General features: G+C 31.9%; 1 protein-coding gene across 1 annotated transcript in view; it reads left to right on the top strand.

Moving 5' to 3' along the window:
- Window positions 1–1,100: 1,100 nt before the first annotated feature.
- Window positions 1,101–21,179, top strand: part of LOC125062136 (peroxidasin) — a 35,458-nt gene continuing 15,379 nt past the window's right edge. The window contains exon 1 of the mRNA XM_047667726.1: window positions 1,101–1,326. Within this exon, the coding sequence (XP_047523682.1) occupies window positions 1,166–1,326 (161 nt within the window). The 5' untranslated portion in view covers window positions 1,101–1,165. The remainder of the gene's footprint in view (window positions 1,327–21,179) is intronic.

Below are 21,179 nucleotides of genomic sequence, written 5' to 3'. Positions count from 1 at the left end.
ACGTATTCGAATGTTATTTCTGAAAGCTTTTAAATAAATACTGGAAAGTATAATTTAAGTAATCCGATAAAAAATAATTTATCAGAAATTTTACGAAATTCTCCATTTCTTTGAATAAAATAAAATTGTATGTAATATGTATGGTGGTATTAAATGTTGCTATTGTTACGTTACTCGGTGTTACCATCTCGTAAAATAAACCGATTAATTGGGAGTTCAGACAACGTTATTAAATAAGTATGTGATAACTTTGCGGGAATTGTTTTCGTTATTTGACGTGATTTTGTTAGGTTTAACTTTATTATTTATATTTATTTTCCATTTCCTTGCGTTTATTACGTTTAAAATAAGATTAATACGTGTAAAATTTACGTTATTGTTTATAAATAGATTTATAAAGTCTATTTGTAAATTAAATTAATATCTGTATGTTAATGTGGATAAGTGAAAATTTTTGGCTATAAATTAATTTATAGGCAAAAATTATAGTTTTAAGTGAACTACTGCCCATTGGTACTCGTAATGTAAGAAAACCCTATCAAAAATACGCTCTTTTCAAAAGACGTATTTGTTTAGAAATTCTTTTTAACATATATTATACGCTGGATATTATTACATTACAATAAATAAGTATCGCAAGAAAATGCTGCCAGCGTTAAAGGAACACTGCCACAAGGAACTTTTTCAAATTTGATTTAATTTCTTATATATTTATTTTTAATTATACATATTTATATTACTATATCATTTAAGAATTTCGTTAATACTATATATTTGTGTGATAGCTAGTGAGAAGAATATTTCAAGTATTTTTTTATTTTGAAATCATTTTAAAGTAATTATCCAATTATTCATAAAATCCAAATCAATCTGATTACACTCGTTTAACTAAGGTTCGTTCGTTTCCGTCAAATTGGTCGCTAATGACAACAGTGAAATCAGACTTATGTATTTTTCATGAATAGGGTTTAATTTTCATAAGAAATTCATAAAAACATGATTTATTATTGCTTAATTTTTTTTATAATATTGCCATGATTTTACGCGAACTGAAATCAATGCATGTGGTAACCCTACGTCAGTCCGTGGAAGTCGCGGCTGAAGCTCACTCGCAGCATCATTCGCTTGCAACGGTTCGGACGCGGCGGTCTCCTCTCGCCTCACTATGAGGCCTCCTACTATCCTCAAGTACCTACTCCTGTTCAACATATTCCTGTTATCCCTTTCGGAATGCCCGCAACGCTGCCAATGTGACCGAAACGCGGTACGATGCCTGCACCAGGGTCTACAAGCGATTCCTAAGACACCGCAAGAGGCCCACACTTTGTAAGTAAACTTTTGAAAAGTTTCTTGGCGCGTTTTAAATTTAGAACTGCGAATTCAAATGCATTGCGAAAACCGGTATTTCTCCTGTATCGGTGTCACGATTAATGTTTGGCGTTCATGTCGTTTCGAGATTTACTTAAGTAATGTAAACATTAGCCCTTGCTCGCCTTGGATGTGTTGATTGAAAAATAATATTTGAGTGGCCAGGTATTATATTTAAAATGTTTGTTCAATTTATTTGTGAACAAACAGTCGTAAAGTGTTCTTAAAATTTTTTAAAAGTGGACAAAAAATTCAAATGTTATTGAATTAATTTGGTTCCAGAAAATTATGAAATGTATAAGTTTACTAAAATTAATTTTAAAACTTTTATTTTATTAATAAATGCGAAAGCTAATAGATTAACGGTTCTAGCAAAATATAATTCTTTGTAATTAAAAAACCCGAAGGACAAGAATATTAAACGCGCAATTTAATTTTGTGTATGTTCAGTTCGATTTCCAAAAAATAACCGCGTAACCCGTATAAAATAAAATAATTATCGTTTAATACGTAATAATTTATCGAAGACATGACTAATTAAAACGATTAAGATATATTGATATTTAAAGCTTTTTAGTGCATTTGGAAGTTGGTTCCATTTTTTGAAATCCCATCATTTTTTAGTGCGTTAATTTATCACATTACTCGAATCGATATTACTTCGAAACGTCGAGTTACATGACAATTTCTAATTGTGAAATTAAAATTACGGAAACGTTCTATTAGGAGACACCATAGTGGTCTAAATAATAGGGCGTAATCCTTACTAAACAAAATATCAAGCGACGGAAAATTATCTTAAGCTGTATTTCAGTTTAATTATCATACGTTTTATAACATTTACTTAATTTTTAATTTTTTTTAACTATCGTCATATTTTTAACTTCTCTGTGTAGAAGACATCGCTTATAGACGATAAGGCCCGTTGCGCTGAGCTTTTAGATTGAAAAATATAAATAAAATAAATCAGTGCTACAACCTATATACCTATATACCTATACCTTTTTGGGTCTGGGGTTCAGATTTCTGTTTCTGTATCATTTGTCTATAGGCAAGTAGGTGATCAGCCTCCTGTGCCTGACACACGCCGTTGACTTTTTGGGTATAAGGCAAGCCGGTTTCCTCAATATGTTTTCCTTCACCGTTCGAGCGAATGTTAAATGCGTACATAGACAGAAAGTCCATTGGTGCACAGCCGGGGATCGAACTCTATCCGGGATTAGACTCGCACGCTGAAGCCACTAGGCCAACACAGCTATTAAATAAAACATAAAATATATAATGAAAATAATTAACGAACCCAAAAGTAATAAAAATAAATAAAAAACATAAGAAAATTAAATTAAATTATGTATAGTTGGAGTAAAAAACAAACTATTTCACTAAAAAGTCTCGTTTTATGAAGCCTTATATCTTATAAAGTAAAAAACATAAGAAAATTAAATCATATATAGTTGGAGTAAAAAACAAACTATTTCACTAAAAAGTCTCGTTTTATGAAGCCTTATATCTTATAAAGTAAAAAACATAAGAAAATTAAATTAAATCATATAAAGTTGGAGTAAAAAACAAACTATTTCACTAAAAAGTCTCGTCTTATGAAGCCTTATATCTTTAAAAAAGTAATAAACATAAGAAAATTTAATTAAATCATATGTAGTTGGAGTAAAAAAAAACTATTTCACTAAAAAGTCTCGTCTTATGAAGCCTTATATCTTTAAAAAAGTAAAAACATAAGAAAATTTAATTAAATCATATGTAGTTGGAGTAAAAAAAAACTATTTCACTAAAAAGTCTCGTCTTATGAAGCCTTATATCTTTAAAAAAGTAAATAACATAAGAAAATTTAATTAAATCATATGTAGTTGGAGTAAAAAACAAACTATTTCACTAAAAAGTCTCGTTTTATGAAGCCTTATATCTTATAAAGTAAAAAACATAAGAAAATTAAATTAAATCATATAAAGTTGGAGTAAAAAACAAACTATTTCACTAAAAAGTCTCGTCTTATGAAGCTTTATATCTTTAAAAAAGTAATAAACATAAGAAAATTTAATTAAATCATATGTAGTTGGAGTAAAAAAAAACTATTTCACTAAAAAGTCTCGTCTTATGAAGCCTTATATCTTTAAAAAGTAAAAACATAAGAAAATTTAATTAAATCATATGTAGTTGGAGTAAAAAACAAACTATTTCACTAAAAAGTCTCGTCTTATGAAGCCTTATATCTTTAAAAAAGTAAATAACATAAGAAAATTTAATTAAATCATATGTAGTTGGAGTAAAAAACAAACTATTTCACTAAAAAGTCTCGTCTTATGAAGCCTTATATCTTTAAAAAAGTAAAAAACATAAGAAAATTTAATTAAATCATATGTGGTTGGAGTAAAAAACAAACTATTTCACTAAAAAGTCTCGTCTTATGAAGCCTTATATCTTAAAAAAAGTAAAAAATACATAAGAAAATTTAATTAAATCATATATAGTTGGAGTAAAAAACAAACTATTTCACTAAAAAGTCTCGTTTTATGAACCCTTATATCTTTAAAAAAGTAAAAAAACATAAGAAAATTTAATTAAATCATATAAAGTTGGAGTAAAAAACAAACTATTTCACTAAAACGTCTCGTTTTATGAAGCCTTATATTTTTAAAAAAGTAAAAAACATAAGAAAATTTAATTAAATCATATGTGGTTGGAGTAAAAAACAAACTATTTCACTAAAAAGTCTCGTCTTATGAAGCCTTATATCTTTAAAAAAGTAAATAACATAAGAAAATTTAATTAAATCATATATAGTTGGAGTAAAAAACAAACTATTTCACTAAAAAGTCTCGTTTTATGAACCCTTATATCTTTAAAAAAGTAAAAAAACATAAGAAAATTTAATTAAATCATATAAAGTTGGAGTAAAAAACAAACTATTTCACTAAAACGTCTCGTTTTATGAAGCCTTATATCTTTAAAAAAGTAAAAAACATAAGAAAAATTAATTAAATCATATGTGGTTGGAGTAAAAAACAAACTATTTCACTAAAACGTCTCGTTTTATGAAGCCTTATATCTTTAAAAAAGTAAAAAAAACATAAGAAAATTTAATTAAATCATATGTAGTTGGAGTAAAAAACAAACTATTTCACTAAAACGTCTCGTTTTATGAAGCCTTATATCTTTAAAAAAGTAAAAAAAACATAAGAAAATTTAATTAAATCATATGTGGTTGGAGTAAAAAACAAACTATTTCACTAAAACGTCTCGTTTTATGAAGCCTTATATCTTTAAAAAAGTAAAAAACATAAGAAAATTTAATTAAATCATATGTAGTTGGAGTAAAAAACAAACTATTTCACTAAAAAGTCTCGTCTTATGAAGCCTTATATCTTTAAAAAAGTAATAAACATAAGAAAATTTAATTAAATCATATGTAGTTGGAGTAAAAAACAAACTATTTCACTAAAAAGTCTCGTCTTATGAAGCCTTATATCTTTAAAAAAGTAAAAAACATAAGAAAATTTAATTAAATCATATGTAGTTGGAGTAAAAAACAAACTATTTCACTAAAAAGTCTCGTTTTATGAAGCCTTATATATACGATATTTAACTAATTGTCTCTGACAGAACAGTCAACAAAGTCGGGGATCGAACCTACGACGCTAGGCCAAGACTGCTCAAAGCTCTAAGCTGTGACATCAATCGACTTGATGAATAAATAAATGAAAATGCAGATAAATATATCTTCGTCATAATGTTACGTTAATGTACAATTATGATCATTCTCCAAATTTAGTTTAGTGATTTTATATCATTTCGTTCTAAAATTAAACAACAGTATGACAGGAGAAGAGTTGCGCCGAGGAGAGCGGCATCTTAAAGCCAAAAACATACGACGTGTGTTAGGCACTGAAAGATGATATCATACTATAAAAAATAGTTCTTATATAGTGAAATAAAAAAAATTAGTCCAATTTATCTATCGATAACTTTTTTTATAAAATTAGGATCCTTCGAGAAAAGATCGTACCAATTCTTAAAAGGCCGACAGCGCGCTTGCGAGCCTACTGGTACTGTGAGTACCACGGCCGCTTACAGCAATTAGCATCCCGTTTGCATCCTCTAACAAAAAAAAAACCTGTAACAAAAAATACTAAAAGGTAGACCAATAGTAATAGGTAAAAAGAGCCGAATTTAATACCTATTAGCAAATGGTTTTGTGTGGAAATACGACATCAGATGTCGGTAAAAGAGTATACGTAGAATAGCAAAAGTACATCTTTTGTTCGTTTTGTAGCGAGCTTTTAGCTTAATGCTAAAGTCAAACTTAATCTAGTACTTATACTTTCTTTGCCTTCCCATCTTTTACCCAAAGGTCTGGGTTTCTGAATTCGGTTCATTGATTCCTTTATACATATAAATCACAATTATTTTGACAAATATAAAATTTCAGTCCTTTATAGTGCGTTTGCGTTTTACACTCCATAAAATTGCTAATTGTATAGGATTAAGAATTTATTTATTTATATACAGAAATACATACATTATCCTTAGAGACTATGCCAATACGATAATGTTGAGAAAAAATATAATAAAGTATATAATATCAAACATATCATATACATCAATATCGCTACTTTGAAGTCACTCTGCGAACATATAAATCTGTCGATATGTAGGAGACAGCATTCAACGTCTTTGTTAACGGGTATCTATGCAACAGACCGGTGCTGCTGGCCTTTGACAAAAATCCTTGGCCTCCACCGTCGCACGTATCACTCACACATAGAAAGAAACGGAGTTCATGGTGTACACTATGGTTGCACACCACAAGACTTTCAGTATATAGATAGTAGGCCTGTAAGACCCATCTGTAATTATGTAACGACAAAACAATTTTAAACGAAAAAATAAGTTATGGTATTTACGTTTCTTATGGAAGAACTGGACTGTGCTGACACTGACATAGACAAAACATTTATTTCTAACAAAAACACACACCCATAAACACGCTGAATAACATTAATCAAAGAACCGCGAACTTTTTGTAGCTACATATATGGAACATTTTGGTATGGTATGAATAATATAATTGCTAAATAAAAACTAAATTTACCTATTTTTCCAATCAATAATTCATTAGAAAATTTTCCTCGTTTCAAGTATTAAATATAATAATACTACTCGAATAGCTCCAGCCGTCTTCGAGTTTCATTATATTGAAACTGTTCAAAACAGAGGAAAGTTACGCTTTATATTCATAATAGCCAATTATATTCCGCTCATCATATTATTATATTTCACCAACAGGAATCTAGAAGCAATACGATACTTAGTATTCACCGGCGCCGTCTTCCGAGGAGCGTCTATGGGTATTACGAATAATAGTCCCGGATTTAAATTAACCATTGTATTCAAGGCTATTAGTGATAGTATTATTAGAAGCTTAACATCTTTAGAATATATACTATATAAGTATTACGTAATAGATATATAAAGAAGCTATATTTCTTTTATCCGCTTTTGATTGTTTTTTTTACTTTTGTGTAAGCCTAGTCGTGTGTTCACAATAGTCTCTGCGCGGGTTTTTGTTTTTTAAAATACAATATTTCGTATGATTTTTCCTTTGAACTGGTGTTTGTACGAGATTTTTGATATTCAATTCATACTCACGTATCGTAAATAGTGTTCGAAATCCTTTTCAATGGACTTCAAAAAAGGGGATTTTTAGTTTGTTCTGTTATGGATAAACTTTATTATTAATATGCGATGATTATATAATATTTGATTATGAGGCTTTTACTCGTAAGCACATGTGCTAATTCGCGTTTATAATTTTGTATATTTCTTCATATAACATCTCAAGCCGTAATGCGGGATAAAACCATAAAAATATGTTACCTATATATCATATAGGATATCAGTATATATTGGTATGCTAAAGAAAAAAAAAAAAAAAAAAGTATTGGCTGCACACACCCTGTATACAGCTCGTACACTACGTAAACTTGGGTACATAAGTGAAAAAACCATAATTACCAAAAAGCACCGCATTAATATCTCATTCCAAAAATATTTCAGGAATTTCTTTGATAAATCGTGGAAAAATTGAGGAAAATGTGAAACATTTAAAACGGATTTGTTCACTAAACTTGTATTGTATAAAATTTGTTACGCTTGTAACATATTGTCTACAATTTAAAACTCGAGCGCGCATACCCTCAGTTTAAAAGTTCATTTCAACACGAGGACTATTCATTGTTCTATTAAACTGTTTCAGATTTTTCCTTTTGTTAGCAATTTATATTTGTTTGTCAGCAGTGACAAGCTTTATAGTTTATAAGCTGTCAACTGTGTGTGTCATGAACTTTTCTCAATACTTCTCTTTTTCTGGTACATGTTGAAATTAAGCTTTGTTGAAAGTTTTTATTTGTTGCATTCAAAGCAAGCAGACAATGAAATAGCGATGTACTTATGTCTTAACAAAAGAAAGTTATTGTTGCCCTAACTCAGATTTCCCTGCGTATAGCATTATTTGTAATAGGCTTTCGATTATTCATATACTTTCATCGCAAGTCACTATTTTCAAATGAAGTTTCATTAAAGTTACAATTATTAGTATAGGTAGTTCGTTAGAGAATTCCAATGTTACCCAATTATCGAATGATTGGAAAGGGTATCAATTATACAAAGTAGGTGTTATTAGGAGCTTAGCTGTGAAAGCAGTGACTTATAACAGTTTATTGACGTGATAACGTCTTTAAAATCGTTTTAGTCGGGTGACATGTTCAGAAACTTGTGTCACACGAAAACCTCACGAGCGCGATCGCAGGTATAACGAGAGAGAGACGGACCGATCTCCCGTCTCATCTCGAGCGCTGCCAGTCATTCCGTGAATGTATGAAGAAAAATGTATATCATAGTCGAATAAGTAAACTTGTCATTTTACACCCGAAATTTGTCATCAAAAGTGTGAATAAAACGATAGATGTAATTTAAAATTTAAAAAAATTGTTATCTTCATTAATTCCTTACTTCCCAAAAACTTATATCACCAATAAGACGTTATCACGTAAACATCTCGATCGTAAACCTACTTTACAAACAACCAATATTTTTTATAGTCTCCTATAGCTGTCCCTCTAAATAGTTAAGCCCCGCATTTTACATGAAAAACCGAGTATCAAACCTTAAAAGAAAGTTCTGACGCAATTTTTCACTACCATAACATTACAATATTTTTGATTATTTTTCCGACCCAAATATCGGCCAATAGAATTGCACCATTCGACGTCACGTGGTACAACTTACATGGTATTATACTGACAATTTTTTGTGAAAATTTTCTCTGGTCGTTGCTTCAAGAAAAGTATTAAGTAGTTGTTTTATTCATTATGAAATTCTTATTTGTTAACTGTACATTTTGTCTCATGGTGCAATTCTATTGGCCGACATTTGGGTCGGAAAAATAATCCCCCGAATACCACTCGAGCTTCAAAATTATCTGGTATTTCCCTCAAGGTTCGTTGCAAACAATTAATATAGTTGTCATGACGACTATAGTCGTGGTATTACATATGAAAATTTATTTTATTGATACATAAATCAGATTAATAATTAAATACGATAAATGTCGCATTAATGAATTACAGCCACGCATTAAAATTTAAAGCGTTTATTTAAATGCGGAGTTTACTAGAATTACTCTACAATGCTTTGTGAGGTCTGCATTCACATGCCACAAACATTGGTATAAAAGTTGCCTTTGTACTGAAACGTGGCTATTTATATTTAATATGGCCTTGCTAATGTAATTTAGATTTCATTGAGATAATTCGAAAAAGCTGGAGAAGGCTTTTACTCGAGAAGGGGTTCCCATCAATGGTACTGGAGGCAGGATAACAATTCAAAATTTGTAAAAATAATAAAAAATACTGGGTTGCTCTATAGACGAAAAATATGGCACAGAGCGCCCTCGCTTTTTCACAATAATACCAGTATTTTTTGTTCATTACCATTTTCAGCCTAAATTAGGAATTATTTTTCACTTTTTAGTTTGATGTGCTTTAAAAGCGTGTTTTTAGTTTTTTTAAACTATTATTTATTTTTTATTTTTTAGTTAAATTTTTTTTTAAATTTTATTTCGGATTATTGCATTATCATCGATCTTTGATCTTTGACAGGTGCGCAAAATTTGAATAAAATCTGTCCGTTTAAAGTGGGTCAAAATCGAGTCCGAAGGAGTCGGTTACATACATACATACATACAGGTGAAGCTAATATAAAGCGTGTAAAAATTGAAAATAAACGGGCTTTATTATTATTAATAAATGAAAACAGCCGTCTTCAAATTTTGTATAGGGCTTAAAGGCGTACATTCCCACCAGCACAGACATTATATGTGAACCTCCCAATACCACGACTTTAGCAGGCCTGGCAAGTCCCTAGTGGTGTTGAGTATCGCGACATCGCCACTCGCAAACCCCTCGCTCTAAAATGCTATGATTGTTATCGTCGTACTTATAAACTTATACATGTAAGAGTGAGATAAGTATAGGTATAAATAAGTATACGTACACAATATGTCAAAGCTGCTCGTGAAATTCGCAGAATATCTTGGAAACGTGCTTGCTTGACACATTGCAATTCGATTTGCATTTCAATTTGTGGAACGCGGATTGTAAAGTCTATTTTTCTATTTTAAGTAAAATGCAGAGGGTAAAATAGAGTTTTCTTAAATGGCACTATTGTTTGTGTAACACACGTAGGTTAAGAGTTATTTAAACGTCAGTAGAATTTTAAACGCCGACTGATGTGTGTATTGTCACACATATACTTATTGTATGACAAGTATACATTAATTGTATACACTTATTGTATACTTGTCATACATTTCGTTATATAAGCTTTATACAATTGAACGTAATAAACCAGTGTAACATACGTATTACTTTATACCGTGGTATATAGATCGCGTGGCTCGTAGCAAAAAGTAGCAATGGAAACTTGGTGGTACAAACTTGGAAATAAAGCTAAATGAAAAGCTTTAAAACCCTAAGATTAAATTGTTTGCTTCATTTATCTCCTGATCAAATTAAAGCCAGCCCGTTACCAAGCCGTTAAACACAGTTGTAGCTCTAAAATCTTTGCAATTATAAATCTTTAATTTTGATACGCTGTAATCGAATTATTTATATAAACGCAGATTTCGCCTTCCTTTTTGTCAATTTGACATAGGTTTTAAATGTCATCTCATTGTTTTTAATTATACTAACAGAATACCTACTATTCATACCTGAAAATTTCGTGTACTGACTTCATTTTCGTTGTAGAAGTACCTATTAAGAAAAACTGTGGCGCTACATGGTCTTGATAAAATTCTGTATTTCTTATATGTCAGCTTTCTGTACTGTTGATTTTTGAAGCATGCTAGTCCTCACGATGTTTTCTATTCAACTTATAAGCGAGTGTAAGATGCGGACAGAGAAACGTTTATTGCTCCAGACGTGGTTAGAACCTCAGGGTTGTGCGCTTACACAAAATATTCACACATTATTTATGCAGCTGAACCGTGAACCAAACTATGGAAATAAACCTCCCATGATTCAATTCTTTTAATGTTTGTTCCTTACATATGCAATTCGCGTTATGTATGGGAGGAACAAAAAGTACATTTTTGAAGTCATACTTCTTTAGGCGCGTTATGAAAAATTGATGAGAGTGATATTTTACGACGCGCGCGCACCGTGACACAAAATTAACAGAATGAAGTTGCCCACGGAAGATGCTACGGCATTGGACATAATTTAAAAACAACATTCGAATAATAATAGAATTTATGTTACACTTAATGTAAGAGAATAATAATAAATATTTATCTATTAAATTTTTCAAATGTAAACTGAACTTTATTGACTATAATGACTCCTTTTCCAGTCTTTGATTATTTAATCGTAATTAACTATTTTTTATAATGCCAAAGAAGTATAACTTTTTACGCGCGTACATAAGTACACGCACCCTTTTTTTAAAATAGAATATATTTAATTAATCCAAACATGTACCATTGCTATCTATGCACTTTTGCCATCTTGTAGGTAGCTCATTGATCACTTTACATAAAAAACCATTCGGACGGGATTCAATAAAACCTTTGAAGGCGGTTTCGACTGCCCCATCATTGAATTTTTTACCTTGCAAAAGAAGTTATCCAAATTTCGAAAAAAATGCTAATCTTTCGGAGCAAGGTCCGGGTAGTACGGATGTCTTAGAAATTCCAATTTTAGGACCTCTAATTTAGTAGCAGTCTGTTATGTAGTGTGTGGTCTAGCGTTGTCGTGAAGCAGCTGTGTCGAGTAGAGGGCTTGACCAGCCGCAGTTGTTTACAGTTTATGGTTCGGGAAAATGAAATGCAATAGTAAATAGCTGTAAGAAATTGAATTTGCAATTCCAAACCAAAGAGGAGATATTTGAGGTCAAAGTGGCCAGTACTACAAAACGCCAATTTCATATGTAAGGACCTAATATAAAATTTATTTCAGTTTGAATAAGTTCTGTATTACACAGCGGTACTTCGGAAAATAATCTCGCATGTATTGTCATACGTTTGTCTAGAGACCACTCGAGAATATTAAACCTCAAAGTACTTTACAACAACTTTGAGGGGTTCTTAACGTAATGGCCTAGATTTCGGCGTATGTTTTGTTATTTATTTTGAAGATCGATTTCATCAAAAGCATGTTACCTTGTATTATGTCACACTTTCTGAATACCATTCGTGATGGACTACAGATGATGTCGACCAATCACTCAATTAGAACACGTCCGTCTTTCGTTTAACATTCTCTCGTCCCGTTTATTATTTATTTATAAGGCACACTAACAATATATTACAGATGATATAGAGAAAATACTATAATAAACACATTTATGTGCAGCAATATGCACGACATACTGAGACAAAATCATAAAAACAGTCTATTATATTAAATAAATAACCATTAAAAGGTTATCATTTAATCATGCTACATACGAATAATTTACAATTTTCTTAACCTACAAAGTTATAATAAAAATAATTAGAAATTATTAAAAAGCTGTATTGCGATACATATTCGTTGAGCGAGGAAAGCACCAGCTCTGGGGTCACCGGTACTATCTACCAGGCACCAACTTAAATCTTTCATAAGCGCCTGTGCACTTTAACCCCACGGCCCAAGAGTCCACTCCAAAGGGAACAAAATCGAAATTGGAGGAAAGACTCAAAAAAAAAAATGCATCCTATACGTCGCCCGTCCTATTTTCCAAGGGATCGATAAATTAAAATATATTAATCTTTGCCAGAAAAATGGCTTGCCTACGCTTGCAGACATGAAGACTCACATTTCCGCAAAGGCCCGTCTATATCAGATAATTTAATAATCCTCCAGCATTGACGCATTTAATATATGAAACGATATTAGGTAAAGCAAGCTCACTTCAAAGTACTAGAAGCCCCTAGAACGAAATTATTTAATGCAATATCCGGTACGTTAAAAGTCTCAATATCGCTTTGATGGCTAGATGCTTAAATTTACAAAGAATAATCCTGTTTATTCGTTATAAATGTACTAGAAAGATGTTTGAGCATATTATGCTTTTAGCAAAGATAAATTTTCTTTGAAATGAAAATATTTAAAGTTTTACAGGGTGTCAATATGATAATTCGCTATTCGCATTTTGCTAAATGATTTAGTCTCAGTATAATACATTAGAAGGTAAGATTAAGGTAGTATGGCTGGCTCTGAAGTGAACATAAAAAAATCCTTTAAAAATCGAGTGATTAAAAAATTAAAAATAATTATATTAAAAGAGCAAGCGTTTTAACGAAGCTCCATCATTTAGTGCCGCTAAACCTATTAAAGTACGTCATTAAATTAAAAGGAAAATAATAAAGTCCAAGACCTCCGAATTTTTAGAAGCTACTATTATAATTATCAACAGGGTTTGCCTAGTGACTTCTACGTGCGAATGTCATCCCTGAGGTCGTAGGTTCGATCCCCGACTGAGAACTAATGGACTTTCTGTTTACGTGAGCATGTAACATTCGCTCGAACGGAGAACGAAAACATCGTGAGGGAACCGGCTTGCTTAGAAACAAAAAGTCGACGGTGTGTGTCAGGCACAGAAGGCTCATCTACTTGCCTATTAGATTGACAAATGATCATAAAAAAGATACAGATATCTGACGCCCAACCCTTAGAAGGTTGTAGCGGCAATGGTTTTTTTTAAATTTCTATTTATTCATTTATTTGCTCAAATATGGGAATATATATCATAATTAACTAAATCGATCCAGCCATTTACGAGTTTTAAAAACAAACGAACAACAATTCACTTTATAATATTTCCGAACCAATTCGAAACCTACAACGAAAGTCATAATAAATCAATGAATGAAAATTTTCTCGCGTTAGGTTCATTTTCACGTGTAACAAGAGTTTTAGATTTGCCGCCAATTCACAAAAACAAATGACAAATGAATGCAATATACTACATTAGGTTACCAAAGAGTTCTAAAATTGAAATTCAAAAAAGTTTTCATTAGCAACTTCTCTATAATGTTCTTTTTAATCCTAAAACCCCTAGTCACTTAAAGCAAAATTTTATGTTCCTCTCTGGCGGTAGTTTTGATTTGCGTTCCTTAGACAATCTAATTCTTGAAACTCCCACTCATAAAACTGAGTTCTATCACTCCTCCTTCACCGTGCAAAGTATCCTGCTATGGAATTCATATCAGACGAGCTCAGTCTTTAAATTTATTTAAAAATCTCCTTCTTCATCATCTTTTTTCTGCCTCGTGATTAGCTACTACTTTTATATATTAATTGTGAGTCAATTAACCTTAGGCTGAGCTTTTTCATGTCTGTTTATACATACTATTACTTATACTTTTTCTTTAGATTTTATTTAATTTTAGTTATACTTGCATGTTATTTTTAGTATCTTTTTGTTAATTAATTATGCATCTCTTGTACTTTACCCTTTGTAGGTGTTTCTTTTTTTTCTATTGTTCCATTTTATGGTTGCCTGGAAGAAATCGCTTGTTAGCGATAAGGCCGCCCGTTGCCTAATAACCTATGTAACCTATTTACGTTTTGTTTTTTTTTCTATATGTATAATTATGGCAATGAAGTATAAATAAATACATAAATGTTTCTAACTGGCCAGTTCTAAACATTTTCAGTGTAACCCACGTATAAGTGACCGAGGTCTATAAAAATATTGAGCATTGTAATTGAAACAAAACAAAATCAAAACAGAATCGGTAAACTAAATTCAATTGAAATATACTCAGAGAAAGCTCATTCAAATTGCTCTTCCATACAAAAACCAATTTCGCTCAAAATATGTGAAATTTTAATAATCAACTTAGCTTTTAGTATATACTCGCTTCCAATCGCCTTTGATTTCAGATTATTAGAAAATTCTAGACCAGCTGGAAAATGCTTTGAAAATTCTAAAGAATTAATTAACCTTACGGAGTCGAATGAAAAAACGTTCGGAATTCGAAAAGAATTGTTTTCCAAACCAGTTCGATAGCTCTTTATTTGTCTTTCATTTATTAATAATTAGTATGTGCAATTATTGTGAGGAACAAAAAGTAGTTTTTAAATAGAAGATATTTTATTAATCAAAGTATGTACCGCTACCGTTCCTATCTATGCACTTTTGCCATCTAATCCAATAAAATCTTTGAAGGCAGTTTCGGCTGCCCCATCAGAGTTGATTTTTTTACCTTGCAAGAAGTTATCCAAATTTAAAAAAAAAAGGTAATTTGTTGGAGCAACCGGGTAGTACGGTGGATGTCTTAGAAATTCCAATTGAAGATCCTCTAATTTGGTAGCAGTCTTTTGTACAGTGTGTGGTCTAGCGTTGTCATGAAGCAGCGGCCTAGATCGATTGACCAGCCTTGGTTGTTTAATATGGAATAGCTAGTCCATTATTGTTTGCAGTTCCTGATAATAGACATCTGCCGTAATAGTCTGGCAAGATTTAAGAAAGTCATAGTGAACTACCCCGGCACCAAACGCTCACAAGTCACTCTTTCGGAGTCAATTTTCGCTTGGGTCACGATTTGGCCGATTCGGTTGGGTTGAGCCATTTCAATGAGCGCTTCTGATTATCGTACAGGATCCACTTTTCATTCGATTTAAAATCTCTTCATTATTGTGCCGGTTGAGTAATGTACCGCAGAAATCGACGCGCGTTTGTCGATTTGCATCACTTGTCACCCGAATTGTCGTCAAGCTTTTTCACCTTCCCAATTTGTTTCAAGTAGATTGTTACAGTTTTATCACTAACACTCAAATTCAAATTTAAAAATCATTTAATCATATAGGTAATTTTATTTTAATTTTAATAATTCTACACTTATGATCGTCAAAAAAAAAGAAAGTATATGAAATGCTTCTAACTTTACATTTAGTGCCAGTTCTCAAATCAAGGGCGTAAAACGGAAGAGAAGAACTGGCAATAAACTCTCCACCATTTTTTTTAATCGCCATGTGTTTTTTTTCACTGCAGCTAACTCAGACGTAGTTTGCCATGGATCCGAATCCACAATAGCCTTCAATTCTTCGTTATCAACTTTGGTCACAGAGCTTGTTCTGGAGGTCGAAATTTCCAGAACCAAAACGTTGAACCCAAAAACGCACTATTTTTTATTTTGCGATACCGCCGCCATACACATCATTAATCCTTCGAGCCGTTTCTGCAGCACTGGTGCCACGCTGGAATTCGTTCTCGTAAATAACGCGATTTTTAATGTTGTTATTTTCATTAATAGAGTAACGCAAAGAATAAAAATTAAAACGGGAATATGAAATGAATAAAGGTTTTCTAAAAACAACTGCACGAAATAGCTGTAAAAAAGAGTAAAAAATTGGAGATATTTCAGCTCAAAGTGGCCAGTACGACAAAACGTTATTTCATATGTAAAAACATAAAATATCCCAGAAAAGATTCTAGATTCATAAGTTGTAGTTTAATAGAGCCTAATTAACTGATAAAACAATACTACTACGAGTTCATTACCCAAACCCAAAATACAAAAATAGCCAAAAAAACAACTCATAAAATCACGAAATATACAGATCTATAAAATGAAATTAACTCCCTCGGCATAGTATCCTTAATCCCTATAATTTAGTCCGACACCGGAATAATCCCAAAACAGGTAAACGAAATCCATTTATATCATCCTTCAAAAAGCAGTAACATAAAATACAACTCAAACTCAAAAATATCTTTATTCATATAGGTAAACAAGTACACTTATGAATCGTCAGAAAGAAGTTAAATTAATTGTAAATTTTTATTTACGACCAGTTCGCAAGTCAAGGGCGTAGAGCGGTTAAGAAGAACTGGCAAGAAACTTTCCGCCACTCTTTTTAATCGCCAAGTATTGAGTCATACAAATTGTTTGAACAGGAGTAAATCAATGCCAAGGATTAGGATCATCTAAGTATTCCACAAATTTATAAAAAGCTTTATTGATTAATTTTCGTTTAACGAGGGCCTTGAATTTATTTAGTGATAATTCTCTAATTTCGCTTCGGAGTTTGTTGTAAAAACGAATACAATTTCCATATAAGGAGTGGTTTATCTTTTGGAGCCTGGTTGGTCGTACACTCAAATTAGTTCTATTTCGCGTATTATACTGGTGAAAGTCACCATTTGTTTTAAAATCGTTTATAATTTTTTTTGACATACAACGAAATTACTCGCAAATTTCTACAAGTGAAAAGAAAGTGTTCACTTCGCTTAGGTCCGTGTGCAACAATGTACCAGGATTCATTCGATCGTGAGCTAAAGTAAACAGTTACCAAACGTAATAACACCATTCACCAATCACAATCGAGCGAACTACACCAACGATTCGTCTTTTGTTTGTATTCTCACCCCCACGCTACTGATACACTTAAGTACATCATGATGGGCTTAAAATATCATTCCTGAAATAAAATACTAATAGTACTATTTATTATCTTAATATATATAAATTACGTGTCACGTTGTTTGTCCGCTATGGACTCCTAAACTACCGAACCGATTTCAATCAAATTTGCATACCGTGTGCAGTTTGATCCAACTTAAAAGATAGGATAGCTTACATCTCAATTTATACCCGCAGTATTATTTTGCAAAATATTTGTTTATTATTTGATAGTCACAATTCTAACAGATGGCGCTGTGTTGAAAGTACCAACGTTTCAAATAAGCTACAATTTAATGACATTACCACCAAAAAGGCATGGTGGGCCCCATGACTGGTGTTCTCCTACCGTTTCCCTTGAATAGGTTACTACTACTATGTAATATAACTAAAACCGTAGCCACAGCAACGCTTGGCCGGTCTGCTAGTAATATATAGTTTTAATTATATGATATATTCGGGAAGATAATAATGTCAAAATATTGGTACTCGTATTTATAGCCGATTGTGTATTCATTTAAATTTTGACTCCCATAGAACAATGGTTTTCCTTGAATAGCATCGCAATATGAATACCAAATTCGCATTAATATTTGTTATAGTAGTTAAAAAGTTGTCATCAGAACATTAGGGTTGCCCTTTTTAATACATTTTTTTTTATACCATAGACTATTTTATAGAATAATTTTTACAGAATCTATTTCGTAACGATGTTTCTTCGATTTTTGGCTCTATAACATACCGGTCCATCATAGACAATTCAATCCATACAAAAGTGATTCGAACGCACGCAAACCACTAGGACTATGTATTTGTATGTATGGATATATGTATATATATATATATTTATATATATTATATTAGGAAATTTCTTAATGTATGTATGTATATATTGTACAAAATATATGTATAAAATAAGGTCACCACAAGAGTTGGAAAAATTGGAAAATTTATATATATATATATATATATAAAAAAAACACTAGGCTAACACTGTAAATATACATTATTCTACAAAGACGTAAGCGACAAATACGACTTCGATACAAAAAGTCCTTTGGGATTTGTGTGCCGCGATATCGCGGGCTACTCGATTCCATATTTCATAAATGTATGATTGTCCTCGTTTGAACTTGTGTGATGATTATATAGAAAATAATTAAATCCGTGGTGCTACAACCTCTTTAGGGTCTGGGCCTCAGATTTCTGTATCTGTTTCATGATCAGTTGTTTATCTAATAGGCAAGTAGGTGATCAGCCTCCTATGCCTGACGCACGCCGTAAATTTTTTGGGTCTTAGGCACGATGTTTTCCTTCATCGTTCGAGCGAATGTTAAATGCGCCGAAAGCCGGGGATCGAACCTACGACCTCAGGGATGAGAGTCGCACGCTGAAGCCACTAGGCCAACACTGCTCACTTGCATAAATAAAATAAATGTCTCATTTGCCTAGTTCGTTTCTTCAATATAGCAAACATTGACAGTGCATTTATAAAAAAAAAAATTTAGTAGTTTTTGATAACATCTGAAAATTATAAAATAAATATATATTGATAATTATTTCAAACACAAAAGTAATATTTTTAACCATAGTTATTATAATAATAAAAAAATTATAACATTTTAAAAGTTTGGTCCCTGTGGTAATGTATCTTTAATGCTGGCATTAAATATATTTTTGTTTTATACATATACTATATTTTGGACGTGCCAACCCTAGCTTTACCAGATCATCAGTGCGGCTATTGACTGACAATGAAACTCAGTCATTAAAATGTATGTGGTTATTATTTATTCAGCGTTGATACAGTCATATAACACATTTGGTATAAGACTTAATATTATAAATGATATTTGCATTTATAATGAACATTACATGTCCCCGTAGAGCGAAAACTAATAAAGTCAAATTATCTATCCATTAAAACTATTTTTTGGAACGAAGTTCCTTATCGCGCGTTGTGAAAGGGGGCTAGACGGAAAAAATTCTTAGGAAAAGTTGTCACGACACTTTTTTGCTATTTGCTATTGTAATACACCGGTTCTCGTCCGATCACCGAAGTTAAGCAACGTCGGGCGAGGTCAGTACTTGCATGGGTGACCGCCTGGGAACACCTCGTGATGTTGGCTTTTTTTTTTCGTCGTAAGATTAGTGTCGAGAAAATCTATCATACTGTTATGATACCAATTAACATATAAATTAATCGAAAGGAATTTCGTTCCATCCGGGTGTTCCTTGACACCTCTAAAGTTTATATTTTCTTTATTTAATTGTCTAACCGTCAACTTTGTAGGTATCCTAGTTTCCGATTTACAAAAAGTGAAAATTAAATAAATCTATTCTTTGGTCCTAATAAAAAAAGACTAAATCACGTTCAATTTCAAAGCCTTTATTTCAACTAATACAAGAGAAAGTTTACAAAATATGAATGTATATAAAAAAAAGTTCCTTAAGAAGGTTTTTTTGCACAGCTGACCTCTTGTACAGCTTGCCTTTGTGGCACACTGGACTGGACAGCTGGAGGAGGCTCCAGCTGTTTCCAGTGCTTCCTATCCCTGGCAAGTCTTTGCCACAGAGGACCGGTGGCGTTTTTAAAGTCATCAGCCCACCGCGCACATGGTCTTCCTCTCTTTCGCTTGGTGTTGTAGCGAGGTGTCCATTGAGTGACTTTTTTCGACCATTTTGCTCTCTGGGCTTTGAGCAGGTGTCCTGTCCATCTCCATTTAAGCCTTTTGGCTCTGGTCATTGCATCTTCTCAGTTGGTGATCCTCCGAAGATCTGAAATCACGTTAACTATCTTTTATTTATCAAAAACTTTTATAGCTTGAAAACAAAAAGATTTGATATCTTTTATACTAACGTTTTTAATCCATAAGTAGGCATTTAGGTAGACTAAACTCACTAAAGTTTTAAAATTCAGCTATTTCACCAAAAAGCGAAAATTCATAAACTCGAAATAACGTTTGTTCAATGTAATGTTTTTGAACTTTAAAAATATTTCCAAAGTGAGTAATCATATCCGTATAATCCTTTTATACCTAAAAATGGATTAAAATATTCATGGTGATGTACTTCAAATCTCAATATGATAGTTCTGGACGTCCAGAACATTTCAAAGGAAGATTCTAAATCACATATTTTTTAGAAACACGCTAAAGAATTGGGCAAACAGCGGTCTATTGTTGATAATAGTTATTTCCTTTTAACCACTGATATGCAATCTACGCATACACCAATCAGCGGTGTTTGTATTTTATATTATACTAGAAAATTAAATATTTGTACGTTTAATACAACGAGCGGATCCTCTCTTAAAGTGATAGAACAAAAATATTTAGAGAATGGTCATATATGGAAGTGGATTCCATGCATAGTGCTATAAAGTGGGAACAAAGACGTACCCCTGTGTATTTCATGATAGACCGAAAGTAGATCATGAAACACGCTTTCGCTCTAAGAGAAACAGGAATTCAGCACCACCTTATGATGTCAAAGTGTTGCATTACTCGGAAATATTGGATGTGAAAAAATTGTGAGAGTACAAGTAGAGACAAAAATGGCAATATAATTAAATTCCTTAAATTAAGATTCTCCGATTTGAGAGAAAATGTCCAGGTCTTCTTAAGTTTCGATGTTAGAAATTCAGACCAACACCACTTTCATTAGAAGGGAAGAAGACGAAAATAATATTAACACAAACTACAGAAGAACTATTAGAAGCGTTAAAAAACTAAGATACCTCAAGCATACTCCGCGCCACAGCCTATTTCAGATGCTAAAAAGAAAGATCTTACTAATTTATGTTCCAAAGGGATAATTCCACGAGAGCTCTACTTGTGGTATC

The sequence above is a fragment of the Pieris napi genome, chromosome Z (genome assembly GCF_905475465.1).
Source record: "Pieris napi chromosome Z, ilPieNapi1.2, whole genome shotgun sequence".
Classification (NCBI taxonomy): domain Eukaryota; kingdom Metazoa; phylum Arthropoda; class Insecta; order Lepidoptera; family Pieridae; genus Pieris; species Pieris napi.
Note: the sequence above shows the minus strand (reverse complement) of the source record. Positions and strands in the feature narration are given on the sequence as shown.